The 27,324-nt window shown below is 35.9% G+C and overlaps 1 protein-coding gene and 1 pseudogene across 1 annotated transcript; both read right to left on the minus strand.

Annotated features, from left to right (window-relative positions):
* Positions 1-1,080: 1,080 nt before the first annotated feature.
* LOC120272975 lies at positions 1,081-2,015 on the minus strand. Its single transcript, XM_039279622.1, has 3 exons — positions 1,753-2,015; positions 1,245-1,521; positions 1,081-1,164 (listed from the first exon to the last, which is right to left on the minus strand). The coding sequence occupies exons 1-3, from the start codon at positions 2,013-2,015 to the stop codon at positions 1,081-1,083; spliced, it is 624 nt and encodes a 207-aa protein (XP_039135556.1).
* A 14,954-nt stretch (positions 2,016-16,969) lies between these two features.
* Positions 16,970-25,686, minus strand: LOC120272985 (annotated as a pseudogene).
* Between the last annotated feature and the right edge of the window lie 1,638 nt (positions 25,687-27,324).

Consider the following 27,324-nt stretch of genomic DNA (forward strand, 5'->3'; position numbering starts at 1 on the left):
AACAAGATAGGAAGACGAAGGGAAGATAAAAGGAGGAGAAATAGATGTCGGTGACCAAGATCCAGCCAAAATCAAATCAAAATAAAGTTCAAAGGTCGCAGGCGGCGCTAAAACGCTAGGTGCTTACGGGCGGCTTACGGGCGTAAGCCGCCACTATAAGTTTCTAAATGAATGAACAAATACGGGGGGCTTATGGCTGTAAAGCCTGCCCTGTAAGGGTACATCTCCTTTACAACCTAAGTTACGACCATTAGAGATTTAGCACTGTATCCCGTAAGGTTCTCTGTGTTTCCCTTACAGTTTGACTTACGAGCGTAAGGTACCCGTAAGGAACCTAGACTGTATTCCCTAGAAGGTTATGAGCCATAAGTGTTTAAGGTATATCCGTAAGGTGCTCTGGATGACCCTGAAGGCCTTACTTACAGGTGTAAGCCAATCATAAGGAACCTCTGAATTGTGCTCACCAAGACTTACAGACCATAAGTGCACTCGTAAGACTCTCAAAATTCTTCTTGTGAGGTGGCTTACAGGTGTAAGATGCCTGTAATGCACTCTGTTTGAGGCTTATGACAGTGCTTACCGGCATAAGTAGCCCATAAGAATCCTGAAAAATTGAGCAGACTTTTTCCTGTTTTCTGCAGTTAAGCTCAAATAGATATAAGACCAAAGAAGCACAAAATGAGTATTCAGGTTCACAAGCATCCAGCCAACACATGAAAGTTGACGAAAAGCTGAGTAATTTATTACAAACTTTAACAAGACTACAAAAATAAAACTTAAGACTGAAACTAAGCAAAATACGAAAAATCTTGCTTGGGTTACCTCTGAAGAAGTGCTTGTCTAATGTAACAAGCTCGACGTACCTGAAACGCACATGTCATGGAGGCTCAAAGTAAAAGCATTCCTCATATCCAGAATCAATGTCTCTAAAATAATGCCCAAGTGCAAGGTCGAAGAAAATAGGGAACGTAGCAATGAACTTGACCGATTCGGGGGTTACCCCCTTGGCCGAAAGTTTTCTCTTGTCTTTCTTTGGGGAAGTGACTTTACGCCAATGCTTTTTCCTCATGTTTTCCTCAGTCACGGTTGGTGTAAGCAAAGAGTGGCCTCTTCAATGTGAGGGTCATCCAATAACTCCTCTAAAGCCTCATTCTGCAAGATTTCCTGCACACATCCATCAACAATAAATCAGTCTTATCAAGAAAATAACAAGTATCATCAAAAGTAGAAGGATGTTTCATTACATCTGATAAAGCAAATATGACTTCCTCATCCCCAACCCTAAGTGTCATTCTACCATTGCCAACATCAATGAGGGCTTGGGAGGTGGCTAGGAATGACCTACCAAGAATGAGGGGCACTTCAACATCCTCATCTAGATCTAGAATTACAAAATCTACCAAGAAAATAAATTTGTCAACCTTAACCAAAACATCTTCTATGATTCTCGTAGGATGTCTAATAGAGCGGTCAGCTAGTTGCAATGTCATCCTAGTTGGTTTAAGGTCAGAAAGTCTAAACCTTTTAAATATGGTGTAAGGTATCACATTAATACTAGCACCTAAATTCTCTAGGGGTTTTTCATTAACCAATTCATCAATGTTACAAGGGATAGTAAAACTCCCTGGATCTTTCTGTTTCATCAGTAGTCAATTCTGAAGCAATGCCAAACTCTCTTCACTCAATATGAACATTGACACCTCCTCAAACTTTCACTTGTTTGTTAGTAGGTCCTTGAGAAACTTTGCGTACTTTGGCATTTGAGATAAGGCTTCAACAAACGGTACATTGATGTGCAATTGCTTCAACAAGTCCATAAATCTCTTGAATTGTTCGTTCGTGCGATTATTCTTCAATCTTGATGGGTAAGGAAGGCGGGGAACGTACTCCTTCAACAGTGGCGGTGTTCTCTTCTCAACATTTGGAGTAGGCTCTTTTTCTCTTGTCGGACATGAAATAGACTCAATTGCTGGCTCCTTTTCCATTTCCATCACCTTTTCACTATCCGTCCCCATTTCCTTACAACTCCGAAGAGTAATTGCCTTGAGATACTCATGAGGATTGGCTTCAGTGTTACTTGGCAAACTTCTTTGAGGGCATTCAGACAACAATTTAGCAATCTACCCTACCTGGTTCTTCAAATTCTGAAGAGAAGTCTGTTAGTTTCTCATTGACACTTTTATGCTTTGGAATCGGTTATTTGAATGCTTAAACTTGATATCTGTACTTTAAATAAACTGAGTGAGCACTTCTTCCAATATGAGTCTCTTATCATTCTGTTAGTAAGGAGGGAATCCTGGCGGGGCTTCTACTGCTGCCCTTGATTTTCCCAAGAGAAATTAGGGTGATTCCGCTATCTTGGGTTATATGTGCCACTGTAGGGGTTACCTTGTTGTCGGAAGGCACTACCAATGAAATTTACTTGTTTAATGGGTCTGTACGTCGCTGCGATAATAGAGCAATCTATTGAGGCATGTCCTCCCTCACACGTGTCACACACTATAACAATAGCTGACTTCTGAGTAGACAAATGATTAATCTTTCAACTCAAAACTTCCACCTAGGCTACTAGTGCTGTGACTTCACTAACTTCAATCATCCCACTTGGCCTTACTATTGATTTACCTCTCGAATTCTAATGATAATTGTTTATGGCTATTTCTTCAATCAACTTCTTGGCTACCTTCGGGGTTTTATTGCCTAGCGATCCTCCTGCTGCCGAATCAATGAGCTGCCTGGACTAAGCGAAGTCTGCTGGCATTGCCAGAAACATTGTTAATCTTAAGCATGCCACATACTTCGAGGAATCCCCCATTATGACTGTTAGGATGCTCATTGGTAATCTATGAAATTGTACTAAATTCTGAATAATTTGTACAAATGCAGGCTTAAGCTCAAAGTTGTTTACTGTAACTGGTGGCCGCACTATACTTGACTGAGAACAGACAATAGTGGGGCGAGCATAATCTAAAAGTATCCTATGTGGTTCCCTTGATCTTCCATGGTGTCTAACTACTTTTCCTCAACACTCACTATCAAAGATCCTGTTTCATTCAGTAGAGTTGTTCTCAATTTGATTCCAATCACTTTTTCTACACTGCTCTCATCTTCTACTAGTCTTAATGCTTTGCCCTTCGGTGGCATACAATACAATCAAACAAAAGAGAAAGAATCCAAAAACAATAAAGAAAATAAAATAATAAAAAATAAGAAAGAAAAGAAAAGGCTTAAGTGACGCACTACAACAAATTTGTCAATTAAGGACATTCATAATAATGTCACTAAATAACATATTTTTGTCACTAAAAACATTTTGTGATGTTTTTTTGCCGTCACCACGTGTCGTCGCCTAATCTCCGTCGCTAAAGGGATAATGTGACAATTTGCATGTTTGTCACACAATCATATCTTTTATATGACAAAATTGTGACATGTCACAAATTCGACAATTATCTGTGACATTTATTGTTGTCACAAAATATTATGATAATTTGTCATAAAATGTTATAAATTGTCACTAAATATGAAGTAAAAATTCGGAATTTTGTGACATTCATCTTATCATCACATAATATGTGACGGAACTTTTTTGTCCCATATTGTATTACAAAAGCGTCATAAAATGCTATAAATTGTCACTAAATATGAAGTAAACTTTTTAAATTTTGTGACGTTATTCCAATGATCACATAATAAGTGACAAAAATGTTTGTCACGTATTGTACAACAAAAGCGTCATAAAATGCTATAAATTGTCACTAAATATGAAGTTAAATTTTTAAATTTTGTGACATTATTCCATTGATCACATAATACGTGACGAAAATGTTTGTCGCGTATTGTACTACAAAAGTGTCATAAAATGTTATACATTGTCACCAAATATGAAGTAAAATTTCGAAATTTTGTGACATTTTTCTAATTATCACATAATAAGTGACCCAAATGTTTGTCACATATTGTGCAACAAAAGTGTCATAAAAAGTATGATAGTTAGTAATTGGAGCTTATTTTCTTGATGCTTACAGTTTGTCACTAATAAAAAATATTTTTGTCATTAAATACAATTTTTATTTGATCAAGCGTGACAAAAATATAAATGTTACAAGAAAATAAATATTTTATGACATGTATAGTTATTAAAACTATCACAAATTAATGTTATATAATGTCATATAAAATTGACTATAATATCAATCGTGATACATTTATTATGTCACATATTAATTTTTTTGTGATGTCACAATTAATTGAATATCATCTTATTCTTGATAATTTTTTAATGTCACAAACTATTATGTTTTTGTGACACATGTAGTTTTGAAAATGTCACAAATTAATATTTTATAAAGTCATTTATTAAAAAAATTATTTTTTTATAAGAATGTCAATATTAAATAATCCTATGATACATAAACATATTAGAGGTATTGTATTATTATAAGTAATTTGTCAAATGTATCATAAGTAAATAAAATAAATATTTTTATTCAAAATAATAAAATCAATAAGTAACATGGACTAACAAACTGAAATATCATCAAATGCCTTAATGACATTAAAAACTTAGAGCTTTTAAAGATGCATATCAAACTAGATAATTTCCCATAGCCTCCATTTGAACTCTTAATTTAAATCTTGTATTGATGGTACTTCTGTCAAATTAAAGCTTGTCTCATTATGACCTAAAATCAATTATTTTTAACAAATGATAATACTAATTCATAACAAGGGTAAATTGAAAAAAAGTTGAACTTTAAAGTAGATAAGGAAGTTTAATTATGCATATAACTGAAAATTGAGGAATGGGGACTTGGATTCCAGCAGCTAATAAAGCTTGAGTCATTGCTTGCATTTGATTTCGAATCACTTCATAATTTGACTTATATTGTTGGAGCTCATCTTGTGTCCCTGCAAGAGTTTCTTTTAACTTAGCAAAGCTTACATTTGACACTTTTTCAATAGGCTTAGGTCCATATCCAAGTCCTTTAATGTATCCTGAGGTAGTACCAAGTACTTCATCAACTATTGCATCAATGTTTTCTGTTTGTGATCCTTCTTCACCAAGTATTGCTAATTTATTCTCCATCATTTCCTAAAAATTAAAAAGAAATATTAACTAACAAGCAATCTTTTTTAAAAAATAAATAAAATTTTCTCATGAAAGATATTACATAAGCTATTTGAGCCTCAGATGTTGACCATCCTTCCTCTCTAAATAGTGAGTTGACTTGAAAAAATCCATCCTATTTGGTTCTTGATCATCCTTACGCTATATAGTTCCAAAATTAATAAACATTAGTTATTACATAGAATTAATCATTCAAACAAAAACTGACAGTTAAATAATGTACGAAACAATAATAATTTACCAAAGCATAGCGACTTGCAACAAATGCCCGCGATCCTTGATTATGAGTAAACTTTACTGCTTGTCTAGCCCTTTCGTTGATTTCACACCTCTTTATTTTCGAATGAATGAATGAAAAAACAAATATAGTCATGATATACATTTATAACTATTCTATCTAATTAAAAAAAATAATCAATTGAAATCAATAATAAACTAATAACCTGAATACAGTACAAATCAACAAACTTATAATTGTCAACAAAATGGTGCACATAAAATGAAGAAAAACATGTTAGGTGCCCAATAAAACTAAAATGAAGATGTTGTTATTATAAAATTCCTCAAAAATAATCAAGTGTTTTTTTGCTTTGCGTAAAGGTATATAACCATACCAAAGAGGAAGGGAAGAAAACAAAGTTTAAGGTTGTGGGATTGGCCATTCAAGACCCACACACACACACACACACACACACACACACACACACACACAAAACTTAATATATGGTACATAATGCAAAAATTTTGAGATTATTAATAAGGCTATAGAACAAGGGCAAGCTAGAATTAGTTTTAAGAGCAAAATAAAAACTAAAGAAAAAATTTATAAATATCTGCCTAAAAACACCAAACAAAAATTTTAATGTAAAAATCAAAGAAATTGACAAATATTTCTATAACAATTAACCCATTGGCACTCTCTTCCTCCACCGGAACCCTAACCCCGCTAGAAGCCTACCCTACTTGGGCCTATGCCAATAAAATATATGAAACTTTGCATTATTTAGACATATGTCGAAAACAATTTTGGTAAATATCAAATTAACATAAACAATTTTTATTACTTGATATTTAATCAACTATTAAATAAATATCAAAGATGAATTATATGAATATATAAAAATATATGCAATAAATTAAAATTACCTTAGAAATTCAACAAGTGCAAAATCCTCCGATGTGTACAGACCCAATACTCTTAAATAACTAGTATGAATAATAGAGTTTTTCTCCTAGGTTTGTTTTTATAGGAAAATTTTTGAGTCATATGATAGGCCAAAAGCAATTAGATAAATTAAAATTTAAAAAATATATAATAATCTCTAAATCATTAGTAAATTTGACCGTATTAATTTTTATAATTAAAATCGTGCCTACCATAAATTATGGTTAAATAAAAGGATAGAATCGATTTATATAATACAATACAATATAATATAATATATTTAAATAAATATAATTATCTATAGTCATTATCTATAATTCAATTTAAAAAAATTAAAGTAAATGATTATGAACAAATTATATTAATTATTTATTAAATTACCTAAAGTAAATGATTATTCCGATTTTGAAGCCGTTTATATTTGGGTAAAAATATTGGTTTGGGACTGTGATTTGTTTATATTCATATTTTTTAATTAATTAATTTATTTATTTAGCTTAATTTTTCTTGTTTATTTGAAATTATGAGATGATGTGTGAATATGGAATAAATAAGGGTTTTTTTTAATATATACTTTTTCCTTCATTATCTCTTCATTCTTATTATTTTTTTTTAATTTGAATTTTTTCCATTTAATGAATATCCGGATTTATATCTATTATTTTATTTATTTTATTTTTATTTTTTGAGTATCCGGATTATTATCGGAATCATATTATTATTATTATTTATTTTTTTATCCTCACTTTTTTTAGTATATATTTATTTATTTACTATTTTTAATTATAATAAATCTGATTTTTTTTAAATCCTGGATTTATTTAAAAAAATAAAATTCCTATCTCTCCTTTTTTTTCCTAACCATCTTTGCATAAGGATATATATTTTTTATTTATTCGAACTAAAAAAATATTGAGAGATTATATATTTTTCTTAGAATATATTTTTTAAATTATCCTTTTGTTTTCTTTTTCTTAAATTTTCAAATAAATTTTGAATATCAGAATATTATCACTTTTTTATATGTTTTTTTACTCCCTGATTTCGAGGTATTGACTTATCCTTTCTTTTTCCTCTTTCACTCTTATTCGGAACAAAAATAAAAATAAATCTTTTTGTTGTGAGTATGAAAATCTCGCTCAAATTAATATATATACTACACACGGTAAAAATTCGAATCAATTTTGAGATTGAATTCTTGTGTACATAAAAAATATCTATTACAAAATCTTAAAAAATAATTGATTGGGATTAAATAGCATTTTATGTAGCCAAAAATACAATTTCCATGGAGAAAATTTTCCATGAAAAATGTGACTTTTTCCAGGGAAAATTGATGCAATCAAACAACAAATGAGATTTTTTCTAGAAAATAATGCCAATTAAATGACTATTTTTCATTTTCCACGAAAAATTTTTCCATGGAAAAATATTCCATGGAAAAACAAAACTATCAGCTCTCAAAGTGTTTGTACCATAGTGCCTAGCGAGCATGTCAATCTACATCATTCGTGCCTTCATCCAAATGAATGCTATCTTTGATGATCTCATGCTTTGACATTATGTGTAGTTTTTAAATAATGTAGTAACTGAGTGAGATATCCGCCGCCTTTGGTGATTCTCATGACTCATGAGCTGTTATATATATGTGTGTGTGTGTGTGTGTGTGTGTGTCTGTGTGTGTGTGTGCAAATCACAAAACAGTGTAACTATGGTTCTTGGTTTCTGAAAGTCTTGCCTCTAAATTGAGAAATGTTTGTGAGGATGAGTTGTGATGAACTCTTCATAGACACTACTATGTTATTCAATTATTTGATCAATTAAATCTGTATGCTTGTACTCCCTGGGGTCATTTTTATGTCTTTTTAGACGTTTTTGTTTTTCTTTATATGTTTATCTAGAAAAATTATGAAATATAACAATAATATTTAATAATTTTTCACTAAAAAGTTTATTAGTGACATATGGTTAATGTCATTAAATTAATTAATAAATGGTGACATTCGCTAATATCATCCTTTAATGCCATATTTATCTGGGAAAATAATATAATGCCAATATTACTTACATTTAGGTGACGAATAATATAATGTCACTATTACTTATATTTAGGTGACAAATTTGTATGTCATAAAAAATAATTAAGATACATGACCAAGTTTAAATTATCACCGATAGTAAATATTAATATTGGTGACATTATATTAATCTTTTTTACAGGCAAGACATTTTAGAATTCGTCACAAAAAAATATTGCATTAATGACTTAATATAATTGTCACCCAATGTTGAAGTTGTCACTAAATAAAATTTCCTCCATCTCCATTTAGTCAAAAGATACAACATCAAATATTTGGTGACACCATCATATGACGATTTAAAATATTATCACTTAAAATACTCAAACTAATGAAATGGGCGATGAAACCATATTTTTGTCACTTAATGTCATTTATTTGTGACAAAAAACTAATATATCATAACTAAATTTGTCACTAATCATCAATTTTGTTGTAGTGACGGATAATCAGGTGTGCCTAATATCACTATCCCTCCCTGGCAACGGTGCCAAAAACTTAATAGGGATGCAAGTCTATGTGCTGATCGTGTAATAAATTATGCGTAAATGTATAGAGTGCCGATCCACAGGGAAGGAGGTAAATACTAGTAATGACTCTAGAACAGAAAAATAGCCTAAACGATCGAGTAATGTGTGTATGAATAAAAGCAAATATATACAAGAAAATATGAGAAATAATACGAGAGAAATCAAGGAAGAAAATGTTGTTCGGGCATAACATTCCTCTAGAGTTATGAGGTATAGGATAATGGTTGTCTAAATATTCAATCCTATTTGAGCCAAAAGGTTTCCAAAAGTATACAAAACCCTGATTTCTTCCCTAAGACATTTACATAATCACATTAACACTCTATGAAACCTTATTGTGTACTAATGATAATCTCTTAAGTAGATAGTCTCTCCCCAGAGAGAGAGAGAGATTAGTCCTAATCCGTATATAGAGTAGAAATGCAATATCTCCTTTTCAATTCCTAGGATGAAGAATCATTGGAGAAGCTTCCACACACGCCACCAAGATGAGCTCGACGGCTACGATCTTCAATCTTCTTGAATGTTGATCCAAATCCCTTTCCAAATTGCTCCTTAAGTGCTGGAGATTCGTCTCTTTTCTTTCTCAACCTCACCTCCAAGAATCTCCACCAAAGAATAGAAGAATAGAATAGAAGATGCCCTAAAAATCCTCATAAGCTCTATTTATACCAGACTGTTTAAGGGCTGCTTATGGGCGTAAGGGAGCTGGAGAAGATGGTTGCGGATAGTAGATGCTGAGACAGGCCATAAGGTATGGAAGATTGTCAATAAGTAGTATCAAGGGTCTTCTAAGATGATGACTATGAGGAAGCAGGCATTGAGACAAAGTTTTGAAACTTGCAAATGGAGGATAATGAGAGTGTTTAGAATTATCTCTCGAGGGTTGTGATAATTGTAAATCAGATAAAGGGCCTTGAACACAAGCTCACTGAATTAGAAGTAGTGTCTAAGGTGCTACGAAGTCTAGAACCAAAGTTCGATTATGTGGCAGTTGCTCTTGAAGAATCAAAAGACATCATGAAGCTTACCCTCGCTGAGCTCAGTGGGTCTTTTCAAGTGCATGAGGTCAGGGTTAATAGATCTTTAGGGAAGGTAAGTGACAAGGCCTTACATGTGAAGGGTGAGAGTTTAGTCTCTCATGTCCAGGAGAAGGGGAACTCCAGTTCATCCACTGGTTGGAGCCCAAACAAAGTTTGTGGAAGAGGTTCCATTCGAGTGAGAGGAAGAGACAGATGGGCAAGAAGTCAAGGCAATGATTTTAAAGCTAATGTTCAGTGTTTTCACTATAAGAAATATGGGCATATGAAGGCAGAATTCCAAAAAAGAGACAATTAAATAAAAAAAGAAGCTTCTCTAATTATAGAAGAATGGGAATCCTTGTGTTCATGGCCAGCAATGCTGCAGTAGAAGGGTCAAGCTCGGTTTGGTTGGTGGACAACGGATGCTCCAACATATGATAGGCGAGAAGAGATTATTCAAAAAACTTGATGAATCCCAGAAGATGTGTGTTCGTCTTGGCAATGATAAGGAGATGGAGATGTTTGAAGTTGGAATTGTCGCCATAAGCACAAAGAATGCTGAGTTTAAGCAACTACATGGAGTACAACTAGTCCCAAGGCTTGTGCATAATCTACTCAGTGTTGGACAATAACTCACAAAAGGATACTCAGTTATCTTTCAAGAAAATAGATCATCATCAGAGATGATCACACAAAGAAGCAAATAGCTACAATACCATGGGAAAACAATAATATGTTTCCACTGGTCCTCACCAGAATTAAAAGGCTAAACTTAGCTATGAACAAGTGAGATGTGTCATTAACGCTTTGGGCATCTAAACTATAGGAGATTGGATTCACTTGTACATAGGAAGATGGTCTCTAGGTTACAAGAACTAAAACAACTGTCTCAGTGTAAAGATTGTGCAATATCCAAACAAGCAAGGACTGTGTTTCCTATGGGGAGATCCAGAAGAACTACAGCGTGTCTGTAATTTGTTCACATGGGTATATGCGGACCTATGAGCATAGTCTCATTAGGAGGTAACATGTATTTTCTATTACTCATTGATGATTTCAGTAGGAAGTGTTGGGTGTATTTTCTGAAGAACAAAGGTGAAGCCTTTGAACATTTCCAGAAGTTCCATGCTTTGGTTGAGCGAGAAACCAGGAAGAAGTTGAAGTCACTAAGAATTGATCATGGAGGGGAATTCACGTCTCAGGACTTTAGGGAGTATTATGTGGAGTTCTGGATTAGAAGAGAATTCTCGGGCTCCTACACACCACAACAGATGGTGTGGTAGAGCACAAGAATAGAATAATAGTCAAAACGTCGCGATGTCTGCTCAAAGATGGTGGTTTTCCAACTAAATTTTGGGCCGAGGCAATTGTCACCTCAGTGTATTTGATCAATCGATCTCTAACTCAAGATATGGGGAATAAAACACCATATGAGGTATGGCATGTAGAGAAACCCAATGTAAGTCATTTTAGAATATTTGGCTGCATTATTGCATTATTTTTGCTCTTATTCCCTCACAAAAACTGCAGAAGTTGGATGAAAAATCTGAGAAGTGTGTATTTGTGCGTTATTGTCCAGAATCCAAGGCATATAGGCTATTCAATCCTATTATATCAAAGATAATTGTTAATCGAGACGTGATATTTCATGAGAATTCTTGGTGGGCATGGGATGCAAGCAAAGGTGAACCTATGATAACTGTTGGAGATTCTGTTGCCAATGAAGATGAAGACAAAAACAATTCATGTTAAGAGTGTGAGAAGGAAGAAGCATTAAGGAGTGGAAGTCTGTCAAGCACCAGGGAGATTCCAAGCAGTAAAAACTCACGAGTAGCATCTATTGATGGATCACCGCCTAGGAAGACCAGACTCTTGACTGAAATATATAATTCATATACATTTGCTTTACATATTGCTGATCTACAAGAATACTGAGATGTAGTGAGACACAAAGAATGGCAGGAAGCCATGGATGCAAAATTGGTGGCAATCAAAGCAATAAAACTTGGGACTTGACTGAACTACCTCCAGGGAAGAAGGCAGTGGGACTCAAGTGGGGTGTACAAGACCAAGTCTGGAGCTAATGGAGAGATATATAAGCATAAGGTAAGACTTGTGGGCAAATGTTATGCACAACAGTATTGTCTGGATTATGAAGAAGTCTTCTCAATGGTGGCGAGGCTCGAAACAGTGAGAATTATTCTAGCTTTAGCTTCTTAAGCTCACTATTTGGTGTTTCATTTTGATGTGAGATCGGTTTTCCTCAATGGTGAGATAGCTGAAGAGGTCTATATGGTCCAACCTGAAGGATATGAAGTTGAAGGGAAAAAAAATCTAGTGTATCATTTGAGGAAGGCTCTTTACAGGCTCAAACAAGGGCCGAGAGCATGGTATAGTAATATTGACAGTCATTTCAGATAGCATGGGCACTTGAAGAATGAAACTTAACACACATTGTATAGGAAAATGCTTAAGGATGGCAGTTGTATACTAATCAGTCTATATGTAGATGATATAGTATATACGAGTGGACCACAGGCCTTAATTGAGCATTTCAAAGGTGAAATGATGAAGACATTTGATATGTCAGACTTAGGTCTAATGAAATTCTTTCTTGGCTTGGAGGTAGATCAATCAACTGAAGGGATATTCATATCATAGAGGAGGTATGTTGTAGACTTACTGAATCAATTGAATATGAAGTAGTGCAAACATGCTGAGACTCCAATGGGAGTCAATGAGAAGTTTTTGAATAAGGGAAATGAGGTGCCAGCTGATCCTAAAGTGTAAAGAAGATTGATTTGAAAGCTTCTCTATGTTGTGTACACAAGACCTGACATTTGTTATTCAGTTAACTTTCTATCCAGATTTATGAGCAGACCCGATGTTAAGCACATTTGTGCAGCCAAGAGAGTTGTTAAGTATTTAGCAAGGACATCAGTGTATGGATTGTTTTATTCTCATAAGACAGAAAGAAGTCTAGAAGGGTACACAAACAATGACTGGGGTGGATCTTTGAGTGATCGAAAGAGCACCTCAGGGATTTTTTCAAACTTGGGTCCAGTGCGATCACTTGGGGATCTAAGAAGCAAGATGTGGGGGCTCTATCCACAATCGAGGCTGAGTACATCGCTACCACTTTAGTATCATGTCAAATGGTTTGTCTAAGGAGAATTTTAAGTGATTGTGAGAGAAAGTTTGACAAAGCTTCAGTGCTGTGGTGTGAGAATCAATCAACCATTGCAGTTGCAAAGAACCCCGCTCTTCATGGAAGAACCAAGCACATAGATGTGAGGTTCCCCTTCATTGGCAGCTTGGTTTCCGATGGATCAGTTGTCCTACAACACTACAACACTGGTGATCAACTCGCAGACATCTTCACCAAGCCCTTTCCTTTAGAGAAGCACAAAGCTGTTCAAGCTCAACTGGGAGTTCAAATGCTTCAATCAAGGGGGTGTTGATGACAGTGATGACATATGATTGAAGTATATGGCCGGAAGAAGCGCCAGGTGTGATGGCTTGCAACAGTACATGAGCATTGTTACAAGTGTATAGGTGTAGGCATAGTATGGAGTCATAAATGGGTTGAGTTATGGTCAACATTACTGGTTGTAGTGCAGGAGTGGTGTTAGAAAAAGGTGGTATTAAAATATAGTTTCTATGTTAAGGTTGATGGCCAATGAGAACATAGTTGGTGGAGTGTTCTGAACAATGAAAGTAGGATCTTTATTGTAGTGTTTTAAGTTATCTACTTTTTTGAATATATTAAGGTGTGAAGAGCTCTATGCTCATTAACTACTGAAATATTCAAGTGATGTTCTCTTTTATTTTTTTTACTTTGTTGACCTGTAGCTCTTCTCCTTTCCTTTAACTTTTCTTTAACTTCTCTTCTCCTTCTCAAGCAGAAAGTTTTCAGGTGACACCGGAGCCATGATCCTCAACACTTATGTTGGCATCTTATGTGGTAGTCTATGCGGAAATAATGTGTTACTAGGATTAAGTCTAGTGTCAATTGTTTAATCTCCTTATATGTCTCATGTATTAGTGCATGATAGTTTCTTTTTTAGTTGTTTTATTATGGTTGTAAGCCTAGATAAAAAAGACACATATTGTCATTAGTAATTCTTCTTATTCTTTTGATTCATTTCAAAACTTACACCACTTGATTATTAAGATAAACTACAATATCTGGTATTAGAGTCCATGTTTAAGCAGCTATAAGATTCATGGTATCCATTGGCAAAGCAATAAATGTTTCTTAACCTTCCTTGCTAGTTTGGAGAAGGTTATTGATTTTGGAGCATCAATATGAACTTTGTTTAAGCCTTCAAAATCTATGGCACAGGTCCATTCACTTGTGGGAAAGTGAATGGAAGTGAGGAAATAGGGGAAAGTAGCACTTTTTTGAAATGAGTATAAGTAATATCGCTCCCGGTGGTTCATGTGTTTATTTTGGAGGAAGGGACACTTTTTTGAAGTGTCCATTTTCCCACATCTAATGTTCATTTGATAGGAAGTGAAGTCACTTTAGGATCACCTTCCGCATCATGTTTCTTTCCACGACAGTGAGGGAAGTAAATAATAATAACAATTTTATGCAAAATAACTATATTTTTCTCAAACCTTTATAATAATAATAATAATAATAATAATAATAATAATAATTTATTATTATTATTATTATTATTATTATTATTATTAAAAATATTTGAGAAATATATGTATAAAATACGTTTTTTTTTTATTTTTTACTTTGACATAGTAACTAATGCTTTTAAAATAAGCTCCAAATTGACATTAAAAAGATAAGATTTCTTTATTTAAATTGTGTAACTATTGATGGCATAGTTTTAATAGAATTTCCTGTGAGCTAAATATAAGAAAATTCGCAAGTTCAAAATGAGGTTTTAACTTTCAAGGTTTTATTCAATGGATTCTCACAAATGCAGAAACAAGATTGACATAATAAAACTAGTGAAATTCTCAATATTGACTTACAAATTCAAATTTTGGCTAGAGGCATTCATCCATCCAACATACTCATATGTAAATATTCATAAATGCAAATACAAAAGTTATTCATAGTAGGATAACACTGACACAAGGTTCTGCCTTATAAACACCAATACAATGTTTCAAAGTTCATATGATTAATAAAATTTCACCTGCAGTAGGATAAAAAACAGCATAAGGTTTTGCATTACAAAATTATATGCTAAAAAAACAACATTCATATATGCAACCCTATAGGGGTGGAGAATACGGCTCCTCCCATAAGGGACCTAGCGAACAATAAATGAACAAGACTGTACAATATTTATACAATATTATATATTATTTGCACATAATTACATAGTACCAAGGGTAAGGGGTTTCAATTTCTATGCTACACATTCACCATTCTAATGAGATACTACTAAGTTACTGGTAGTTCCCTGAGTAATGATTTTGTTTCATGTTTTTTCTTTGGTTTAATTCTCTGAATAGTCCCTCTACTTTTTCAAATGTACCCTTTGGATCCCTATACTTAAAACTGTAACTTTTAAGTCCTACTATTGCTTAAATTGAGCCATGTTAGTCCTTCTAACCCTAATCTCTAACCTAATAGGGACTAACATGGCTCAATTTAATCAATAGTTGGACTAAAATGTTACAGTTTTATGTATAGAGATCCAAATGACATGTTTGAAAAAGTAGAGGGATTATTTAAAGAATTTGTTAAAACAGTGAAGAAATTATGCGGAAGTTATTGTAGCAAAATCATTGCATCAATTTACTGTAACAGTTACTGTTCATGTATGCGGCCTCTATACGGCCCCGATGCCGACCACATGACTTAGTGAAAACTTTCTGGAAAATTCATACTGACCCCCATACGGCCGTATGGACCCAGTATGCCTAGTTCACCCTCTCGGGAATTTCTATACTGACCTCAATACAGGTCGTATGGACCCCATATGACTCCAAAACAACTCCGAATGGTTTCTATATATGCTCAGGACCCTCCTAGGTTAAATGCAACCCTCAAGGATGCGATCACAACCCCTCTTTATGATCTAGACATAGGTAAAGACGACAAAAATGCAAACATACAATACAAGACACTAATTTTAGCGTGGAAACCCTTCAAATCGAGAGAAAAACCACGGGACTTCTTAGAGCCTCTTACAATGCATTCACTGTGTCAATTAATAGAGTTTACAAGGGTCTCTCTAGATAACTAGAGGTATACAAGCTGAAAGACATGAGAGTTCAACAAGAGAGTATACCAACATACACATTCATCATCATCTTCACACAAGATGGAAACAAGGACTCCAAGAAGAGATAAAATGGGAATCAACCCAAAAGATTAGGTGTCTTACTAGCAAGGATGCCCTTCTCACAAATGTGATGAGGTCCGGCGTCGATCGCTGGGGATCTTCTTGCCTTGTATGCCTTAATCACCTTCTCCTTCTCCTTAAGCCCTATCTTTTCACTCTCTCTCTATCTCCCTTTTTCTCTTCCAATTTCTTTCTCACTATCTTGCCCTAGCCTCCTTCCTCTCATCTTCTCATTCCAAGAATGAGACTTTTAGTCAAATAGGGCATTCATATAAAATGACCCTTTTGCCCTTGGCATTCCATTAATTGACATAGCTTCATTTTTTTTTTTCCATTTTTATATTGGGCCAAAGCCCAATTTATTTCTTCTAACCCAAATGGGCTAAAACCCAACATTTCTCTGATATGATTGAAGATCATTACAAAGAACAGATAAAACTAATATTTTACCACATTATATAAAGCATATATCATTATATAAAACATGCTTGTTCGTTGAAAAGAGAAAAAAAACAAAAGTTACAAAATAAAATATAAACCCATCTATAAACAATATAATACATGAGAAAACATGGCATAAACATTGAGTAAGGATACACAAGACAAACTTCATCATATACGACGTACACTCCACAATAAACCCCCTCCTTTAGTCAGCAATGATAAATAAAGAGGTGATGTGTATTTGATCCGAGGCTGATTAAGTTATTATCTAAGAGTTTAACGGTTGCAAGCTTGATCAAATCCTTCCTGAGTATTTTCCCAAATGGGTTCTTTGGTATGGCCTGAACAAATGCTACTCTCCTCACTCTCTCGTATGGAGCCACCTGTTTCCCAAAAAAAACAGAACACATAAGATCTTACTCAGCTCATATGATTCGAGAACCTTTTGGAGTATAAACAAAGTTGCAATTTCAAGCTAAACCAAACCAAGCCAAATACAATCTAGGTTGATCCTTTTAAAAAAATATAAATATAAAAAAAAAATTTGGAGCTTGATTCCTTCGCACTCAAGGAGTCAGTTGTTCGAGCCTATAAAACAGATCCCATTCAAGTAAGGTCTAGAAGGATTTGCTTCCCTCACCTTATCTAAATATGAGAAATTCAATCTCACTAAGCGATGTGGGACTATAATCTCATTAGCTAACAGTGAAACTGGGCCATTTTGGGCTTGGATACAGCCCAACCTACCACATGTTAAAAGCCTGCTAGCTAAATATCGGTAGAAGTTCTTAATATAGTTTGTCAGAGAAATGAACTTTAATTATACAATACCAATCTCATGTTATTAATCTTATTTAATTATACAATTAAGTAAACTAATATGAAAAATAAACTTTTATAAAAAAATTAAAAACTATGAATTTGAAAATTTTGATAAAAAAAGAGTTATAATAAGTTTGTGTTTACCAAATGTGTTTTGTGTTTTCAATTTTTTAAAATACACAAGAGTGTATCCAAACATATTTTTGTTTTAAAAAAATTGACATAAAAAACAAAAACAAAGCAAAAACAAAATAAAAAATGAAACAAAAACAAAAAAATAATGCCAAACGATCCCTTAATTTGCTATTTTTTTAAACAAAATTGATAAGCTACATCAGGAGTGTGCACAAACATGGAGATAATACCTTAATAAACTGCGTTACTGGTGTGCACAGACATGAAGTTAATGCTTCAATACACCTATGCACTCACTTTGTATGAGTTGAGATTCAAATTCGTGACCCTCATGAGGACACAAACGTCCTATATATGGACCCAATGCTAATAAATCAAGAGGTTGTTGGTGTTAGTTTGTCATTATCAATTCTTTTTTAAAAAAAATATAATGTTTTGATTATTTTCAATGTTTTGGTGACGAATGTGAATGCTTTGAACATTTATTGTAATAATATAAAAATGTTTTTTTAAAAAATTAATATTTTGTATAAGAGATAATTTTTTACTTTAATTTTATAGCCTCGTAGCATTTTTTTTATTTTTTATTTTTGACAATATGAATAAGCCACCTTACACACATATTTTTATTACTTTTCAACCATGCATTTAAGAGAGAGTCAAACCCTCTTGACATTAGTTAAATGTAGGACTGGAAATAAACCAAGCCCCTCATGAACTACTCGATGCACGGTTCAGAGAAAGTTTGTTTATTAAGTAAATGACCCAAGCTCGAGCTTAATTTTTGAGCTAAAATTATTAACAAGTTGAGCTTGAGCCATATGTTGCTCGGCTCATTAAGGCTTGTTCATTAAATGAGCTGAGCTAGGCAAGCTTGTGAGCAGGCTCGCGCACCTACGAAAAAGCTTGCTTGTGAGCTTGCTAAATGAGGTTGCTCGTGATCCTACTAACAAGTAGGTTAAATAAGCCTAATTATTAGCCAAGTAGTCATGAACCTGTTAAATGCGCTTATTAAATGTGCATTTATTCCTAATTATGAATAGATTCATATATTGAAAAATAATTTATTAATAATAGTCATTATAATTTATTATTTTTTAAAACTTGTTTTGAGCCAAGCTCGAAGCGAGCTCAAGATCGAGCTCATTTTCATCATAAATGAGCTTCTAAGCTGAACTCTAAGCGAGCTCAAGCTAAATTTTACTATCTTGAGCCAAGCTCGAGCTTACAATTTGGACTCAAATCAAGTTCGAGCCGATCTCAAGACTGAAGCTGATTCTATTGAGCTGAGCTCGAAAAATTCAAAGCTCGGCTCGACTCAGCTTAATTGCACCCCTAGTCAAATCTCTTACTGCTCAATTATTGCAATGCCACAAGTTAATTATTTTAGGATGTTAATCGGAAAATATTTTGGAGGTATTGGTCAAATTTTATGTTTTTTTAAATTAAATGGATTATTGATCAATGAATTTGCAAAAAACTAAATAAATAAATAAATAAATAAATAAAAAACCGTTATGCTAAATAAATAAAATTACATTTATCCATTAGTTTTTTAGAGCACTATTAAAAAAAATTACCATCTCCCCTCCACCAAGTCCATGTTTTCAAAACTTGCAAACTTGCATGACAGTTAACTGACAAGAAGAAATTATTTTTTATTTAAATAAAAATTATTTATTTAAATAAAAATTATTAACCCAAATTAAACTAAACTTTCATTTAAAAGAAAAAATAAAGGAAATGCACTCTGTATTGGAAAAAAATAAAAATAAAAATATTTAAAAAAACCATAAAGATTATTAAAATTATTTTTTAAATGAGAAAAAAACAAAAGCAAAAAAAAAAAAACGTGCCATGTAAGTTACTACTCACGTACCTTTCATGATGTAAGGCCCACGTAGCCAAAGCTCACTGACTCCATTGGGCGGTAACGATATTCCAGTTTTCGGATCAACGATCTTCGCCTCCGTGTTCGGTGACAGCATTCCAACAGTTCCATATCTCCGGCTTTCCTCTGACGAATCCGTCGATGCTCCGATCGCAGTACTCTCCGTTAGCCCATAACCTTGCAAGATCTTGATCATCGGATACCTCTCCTTGAACACCTCGATCACCTCCTTCCCTAGCGGAGCCCCACCGAAGAGAACCCTCCTGAGTGGCCCAAATGGCAGTGGCTTGCTCGCCGCCAGCATTGCCACTAGGATCGGCCGCGCCAGTGGGAGGTATGTGATGTTGTACTTATTGATCGCGCTTAGAATGTCTCCCATCTCGAACTTGGAAAGGATCACCACCGTGGAATTGGATGTGAGGAGCCCGGTGGCGAACACCGCCAGACCGTACATGTGGAACATGGGGATTGTGCAGATTAAGGTTTTGTCGAGCTTGAATCGGTTGAGGATGATGGAGACCATGGAGATCAGGGATCAGTGGGTTGAGATCACGCCTTTGCTCATCGCTGTCGTTCCCGAGGAGTAGAGGAGTGTGGCTGGATCGTCTTGGCTGATGGATTCATTAGGGATTGATGGATCTGAAGGCGTTTGGAGGAGTTCATCGATAGAGGCACTGATGCGTGAATCGGAGGATTTGGGGGAGGAGGAGTTGAGGAAATTGATGGGGAAGGAGAAGGAGGAGAGTTTTGGAATTAGGGTTAGGGTTGTGAAGGTGAGGACGGGGTTGGAGTCAGTGATTTGCTTGGAGATCTCGCTAGGAGTGTTTGTTGGAGAGCAACGCAGCCTCAGCTGCAACACCTTGAGGATTCACAGAAGAAGAAAGAACTGTGAATAATTTGGTAACCAAAATAATACACAATGAATGAGAGAAAGTTGTTTGACTGGAAACTCAACACTGTCATCTCATTACCCTTTGACATACTAATATAACCCACAAACCAAAAAGTCAAAAAGCATTACATTAAACACTAACCCATTGGTCAGTCAACACTGCTTTGTTCTAACCCCATTGGTTAGAAACCTTAAACTCTAGATACTATATAATAATACCCCACTAACACATGTAATTTTACTTCCATGCCCCTGGTACAGTTACCCATTCTTTCCTCCATTCTCAGCATGGCCCTGTTCACCTACAGCCATCCCTGAGCATGGTTGTCGGCCATACCTTGCAGCAGTATGCAGGTGCCCCATGTCATCTTCAATCACCCATCACCATCAACACTCCCCCTTGATTGAAGCATGTGAATTTCCATCTGAGCTCGGATGTCTTTGTGCTTCTCTGTAGGCAAGGATTTTGTGAAAATGTCCACAAGTTAGTCCTTGGTGTTGCAGTGCTGGAGAGTGATCTGTCCTTCAGTTACCAGGCTTCGAATAAAATGGAACCTCACGTCTATGTGCTTGGTCCTTTCGTGAAGAATCGGATTCTTCGCTACAACAATTGTGGATTGATTATCGCACCAGAGAACACTGGTTTTAAATTAATCTTTCCCATAATCGTTGAGAATTCTTCTGAGCCGTACCAACTGACATGCTGCGGAAGTAGCAGCAACATACTCCGCTTCTATTGTGGATAATGCCACGACATCTTGTTTCCTAGATCCCTAGGCAATTGCACTTGATCACATCCTGAAAAACATCGCCGAAGTGGTTTTTTGATCACTCAAGGATCCACCCAAATCGCTGTCTGTGAAACCCTTCAAGCATGCATCATTCTCCTGAGAATAAAACAAACCATAGTTTGACGTCCCTGCCAAGTATCTGATAAGTCTCTTCGCTGCTGTTAGATGATCGCTGGTGGGCTTGCTCATGAACCTTGACAGGAGATTAACTGTGTAGCAAATGTCTGGTCTAGTGTGTACAATATAGAGGAGTTTCCCGATTAGGCTTTTGTACATTCTAGGATGAGTGTAATCACTAGCTTCTATACACAATAGTTTGTCATTGACTCCCATGGGTGTATCTATAGGTTTACATTGTTTCATGTTGAGCTGGATTAATAGATCCTCCACATACCTTCTCTGTGAAATGAAAATCCCATTGGACAATTGATGTGCCTCCAGAACAAGAAAGAATTTCATCAAACCTAAGTCGGGCATGCCAAAAGTCCTCATCATCTCTTCTTTAAATTGATTATTCAGAACCTGTGAACCACTTGTATACACAATGTCGTCAACGTAGAGACTAATCAGTATACAATTTCCCTCTTGATCTTCCTTCTTGTACAATGTATGCTCAGTTTCATTCCTTTCATATCCATGCTACTTGAAATGATCGTCGATCTTCCCGTACCAAGCTCTTAGTGCTTGCTTGAGCTTGTAGAGTGCTTTCCTTAGTCGATATACCATGTGTTCCTTCCCCTCAACAGTATACCCCTCAAGTTAAGCAGCATAGACCTCTTCAGTTATTTCTCCATTGAGAAATGCTGATTTAACATCGAAATGGTACACTGGATGGTGTGCTTGAAATGGTACCTCTTCAGTCTTCCCATTTCAGGCCTCGTAATCGGTGAGAAGACCTCCTCGTAGTCTAGGCCATGTTGTTGGGCGTACCCCTTGGCCACCAGCCTCGCTTTGTGCCTTAAAATTTCACCATTAGCACCATATTTGGTCTTGTAAACCTATTTTAGTCCAACTGCCTTCTTCCCAGGAGGCAATTAAGTCAAGTCCCATGTGTGGTTACTTCGAATAGTTGCCAACTCTGCATCCATGGCCTCCTGCCATTCCCGATGCCTTGCTGCTTCCCCGTAATCCTGAGGTTCAGACACATGAAGAGCAAAACTACAAGTGTTGTAGATGTTGATCAAAGACTTCATCTTCCTAGATGGTGAATCGTCAGAGGTCTCCTCCTGTGAATTTGAATTAATTGTGCCTTCACTAGTTCTCAATTGGCCTCCACTTGTTGCTGCCTCTCCATGTACATCTCCATTACCTTCATTGCTTGTGCCTTCACTTCCTTTGTCATTCGAATCTCCAATGGTCATCAGGGGTCCACCTTTGTTTAATTCCCATACCCATCGAGAATTTTCAGGGAAAATTACATCCCTGTTAATAGTTATCTTGGATGTAATAAGGTTGTAGAGCTTGTAAGCTTTTGATTCTAGATAGTAACCCACAAACACATGTCTCTCCGACTTCTCATCCAATTTTTGAAGCTTCTGTGAAGGGGTGAGTACAAAGGCAATACAACCAAAAATTTTAAGATGACTTACATTGGGCTTCTCTCCATGCCACACCTCATAAGGTGTTTTATCTTTCACTGCTTGTGTTGGCGCCCGGTTGATCAAATATACTGATGTAGTGACCGCCTCAGGCCAAAACTCTGTCAGGAGGCCTCTGCATTTAAGTAAGAACCTTGCCATCTCGACGACCATTCTGTTCTTACGCTCTACCACACCGTTTTGTTCTGGTGTGTAGGGCACTGAGAACTCCCTTATAATGCCAAGCCCTTCGGAATACTCATTGAAAACACAAGATATGAATTCACCCCCTCGATCGCTTCTCAGCACCTTCAACTTCCTTCTTGTTTCTCTCTCGACTAGCACGTGAAACCTCCTAAAGTGTTCAAAGGCCTCACCTTTTGTTTACAGGAAGTAGACCCAACATTTCCTACTAAAGTCATCGACAAACAAGAGAAAGAATTTGTTATCTTCCAGAGAATCTACACTCATGGGGCCACATAGGTCCATGTGGACAAGTTGCAAACATGTTGTTGTTCTCCTTGACTTCGCTGTGGGAAAGCACTTCCTTGCTTGCTTCCTAATTGCACAAACTTCACACTGAGGCCCATATTTTAATTCAGGTAGACCTACAGCCATTCTCTTTTGCACCAATGATCCCAGACTTCTATAGTTGAGATGCCCGAACTGTTGGTGCCAGCGCTCGGACATATCTTGATCATTTAGAGCCACATTTACCCTTTTAATTCTGGTGAGATCTAAAGGAAACATGTTATTATTTCCCTTTGGTATCACAATTAGCACTTCTCCCATTTTCTCATCCTTGATTACACACTTTCCTTCATGAAAGTTAACTAAATATCCTCCAGTGAGGTGTTGTCCTACACTCAGTAGGTTATGTGCGAGTCCTGGAACCAATTACACCCCATGTATATATTTGAGCTTCCCATCCCTTGTAACCAGTGTAACAGTGCCCACCCCGAGCACCTCCATCTCCTTGTCATTGGCAAGATAAATTGAGGTTCTCTGAGACTCATCAAGACCAGCAAACATGCTCCTCTCCCCTGTCATATGGTTAGAACATCCGCTGTCCACTAAGCACACTCCATTCGAAGCCTTCATCGTTGCACTACTGGCCATGAACAGATGCTCAGTTCCCTGCTCTTCTGCAACCATTGAAGCTCCCTTCTTTGCTTGCTTCCCTTTCTCTCGGCATTCAACTTTCATATGCCCGTACTTCCTACAATTAAAGCATTGTATGGTACTCTTATTGTCTCCACTCCATCCTCGTGCACTCCTGCCCCTTCCTCTTCCTCTGATGAAGCCTTTCCCTCTTTCTTTAGTGGGATTCCATCCTAGGGCAGCACTGGAGTTTCCCTTCTCTTTGACACTTGAACTCGAGTTCTCCATCTTCATAAATAGTGCCTTATCTCCTTTCTTTACCAACGATCTATTCACCCTGACCTCTTGAGCTTGGAAAGACCCACCAAGTTTATCAAGAGTAAGCTTTGAAATATCTCTGGACTCCTCCATTGTAACCACTACATAATCAAATTTAGGGGCCAGGCTGCGCAACACTTTGGACACCACCTCAGCCTCAGAGAGTTTGTGTTCGAGAGCCTTCACCTGATTCACAATCACAACAACTCTAGACAGGTAAGCTTGAATACTCTCACAATCTTCCATTTGGAGTGTCTCAAAAGTCTGTCTCAACGCTTGTTTTCTCACGGTCATCATCTTCGAAGAGCCCTGGGGCAACTTCTTCATGATCTCCCATGCATCATGTGCCGTCTCTGCCTCTTCAATCTGGTCAAGTATAGCCCAATCCACAGCTTGTTGGATGAGACACAAGGCCTTCGCATCCTTCTTCTTGGTCTCCCTTGCCTTCGCTTCATCTTCTCTATCTAGCACACCATTTTCAATGGGCTCCCAAAGTTCTTGAGACCGAAACACGGTCTTCATCCTCAAGCACCATCGTCCATAGACTTCTACTTTGAATACGGGTACACAAGGCTGTGAAAGGCTCACTGGAGTCTCGGCTACCATCATCTCCGACCAGGCTCTGATATCACATTGTTGGAGAGCAACTCAGTCTCAGCTGCAACACCTTGAGGATTCACAGAAGAAGAAAGAACTGTAAATAATATGGTAACCAAAATGATACACAGTGAATGAGAGAAAATTGTTTGATTGGAAACTCAGCGGTGTCATTTCATTACCCTTTGACATACTAATATAACCCACAAACTAAAAAATCAAAAAGCATTACATTAAACACTAACCCATTGGTCAGTCAAAACTGCTTTGTTATAACCCCATTGGCCAGAAACCTCAAACTCTAGATACTATATAATAATACCCCACTAACACATGTAATTTTACTTCCATGCCCCTGGTACAGTTGCCCATTCTTTCCTCCATTCTCAGCATGGTTTTGTTCACCTGCAGCTATCCCTGAGCATGGTTGCCGGCCATACCCTGCAGCCCTATGCTGGCACCCCATGTCATCTTCAATCACCCATCGCCATCAATAGTGTTGAGGGGGTTGTGGTGGTGAGGATGGCTCAGAGGGAGAGGACAACAAGGGAGACAATGGGGAAGTAGATGGAGTTGGGGGAGAGGATGAGTATGACGTCTCCTTTGCTGATAGAGAAGCGGGAGGAGAGGGTGGTCGCGAGATAGGAGACAGAGCGCCAGAGAGAGTTGAAAGAGATGTATTGGCCGGAGGCGCCGTTGATGAAGGTGGTGGTATCGGAATGGTGGTGGGAAAAGATGAAGGATCTGACGGAGAGGTAGGGAATGGTAGGGAGGGAGAGGAGTTTGCGTTTGCTGTAGAATACGAAATTGGTTGGACAGTAGCCTCTGCAGCGATCAATGTTCACCGGAGCTCCAGGGATATTCCCCATTTGATCAAGCTCGAGGGCAGTGATGATCGGCGAGATGAAGATGTTAGAGTTTATATATGTCTATATATATATATAGCTGGGGGTTAATTATGATCGACATATGTGGGTTGAGACTTATATATATATATATATATAACTTCATGGTATATAGGTTTTTTTTTATATAATTTTTTTAATTATCAAAATAACCATGTGAAATTTATTTACCAATAATGCTTTTAAAACATCACATCAGACCTAATTATTTCTAAAATGGTGAGTACCTTTTAAAAATAACAAGATATTAACTTTTTCTCATTAACGCCATCATTTTTTGAAAAATCACAAAAAACATTTTTGTCTTTTTGAACAATTTTCATGTTATTATTAAATTTTAAAAAGTTATATTTCTTTTCAACCGCATTTATTTTGAAAAAATATGTTAAATTTTATTGAGATAAGATATGTTAAGGATAATCTAACCATTTTTTATTTTAATCAAGGATAGTTTTGTCTTTTAGTTGTGTTGTAACTTGATAAAATTTTTGTATCATGGTTTTTAGGATAAAAAAAAAAATTCCTAAAGTCATGTTATACTTAATTACAACCATTATAACATGTCACAGTTCTTGATGGGTCATGTGCTTGGTCACCTACTAATCAAGCATTCTATTTCTTTGTCCCATCTTATTTTTGTTTCTATCATGTTAAATAATAATAATAGCTGTGGGCCTAAGCAAGGGCGAAGCCAAAAAGTTTTTTTAGCGGGGCCAATTTTTTTTTTAAAAGTAGCAAATTTTTTTTTTAGAGGACAAGTAAAACTTGAATGAGGCAAATATTGAAATTTTATGAAACTTTTTCTAAAACTCTACATTTTTTTAAATAGCATATATATACTAGTTTTTAGAAAATCAAGTTGTCGAACAATAAATTTTACCCAAAAAAAAAAATTGTTACTATATAACCAATTTATTAAATGCCAAAAGGTTATACTATAAAATTTTATTATTTTTCTTTAAAACTATAATATTTTTAGTCTATATATAGACGAATTTGTAAAGAAAAAATCGAACTCACCAAACAATGGACTCTTACCAAAAAAGAAATTATATAAATCAATTTGTATAATATTAAAGAGCTAAACAATAAAATTTCACAAAGATTTTTTTTCTAAAAATATTAGTTTTTACATTATATGAATTAATTTTGTGGACCCCGCCAACCTGGTCCCTACACCTTTCATTTGTCTCCTAAAAAAAAACTTAGTTAAGTGCTAACCTTGTTTACCTTACCCCTTAATCCTTTCTTCTTCTTCTTGTCACCGTGCTGGGAGTCTTTCTAGAGAGAAGAATTCCCGGAGGAATTCCCGGAAGCCATCTTGTCATGGCCCCCTTCTTGGCCGAATGTTTTCACCCCCATGGTCATCTCCTTTCTTCATTCCTCCATCTCTCTTCTTTCTCTCCACTCTCCCACTTGTTTACTCCTTGGAAGTTGAAGAAGAAGGCCATCCATCACCGGAGTTCGAGTCTCCACCGGTGGTCTTGGCATCCGAAGGTGAGGAGAAGAAGAGCAAGTAGCCACCGGCGTCCTCCAAAGGCAAGGTAGGCTCTCTCCTCCTCTTGTTGATGGTGGTTGTCTTGTTGCTTATGTTTGCATGGG

This window comes from Dioscorea cayenensis, chromosome 2 (assembly GCF_009730915.1).
Source record: "Dioscorea cayenensis subsp. rotundata cultivar TDr96_F1 chromosome 2, TDr96_F1_v2_PseudoChromosome.rev07_lg8_w22 25.fasta, whole genome shotgun sequence".
Lineage (NCBI taxonomy): Eukaryota > Viridiplantae > Streptophyta > Magnoliopsida > Dioscoreales > Dioscoreaceae > Dioscorea > Dioscorea cayenensis.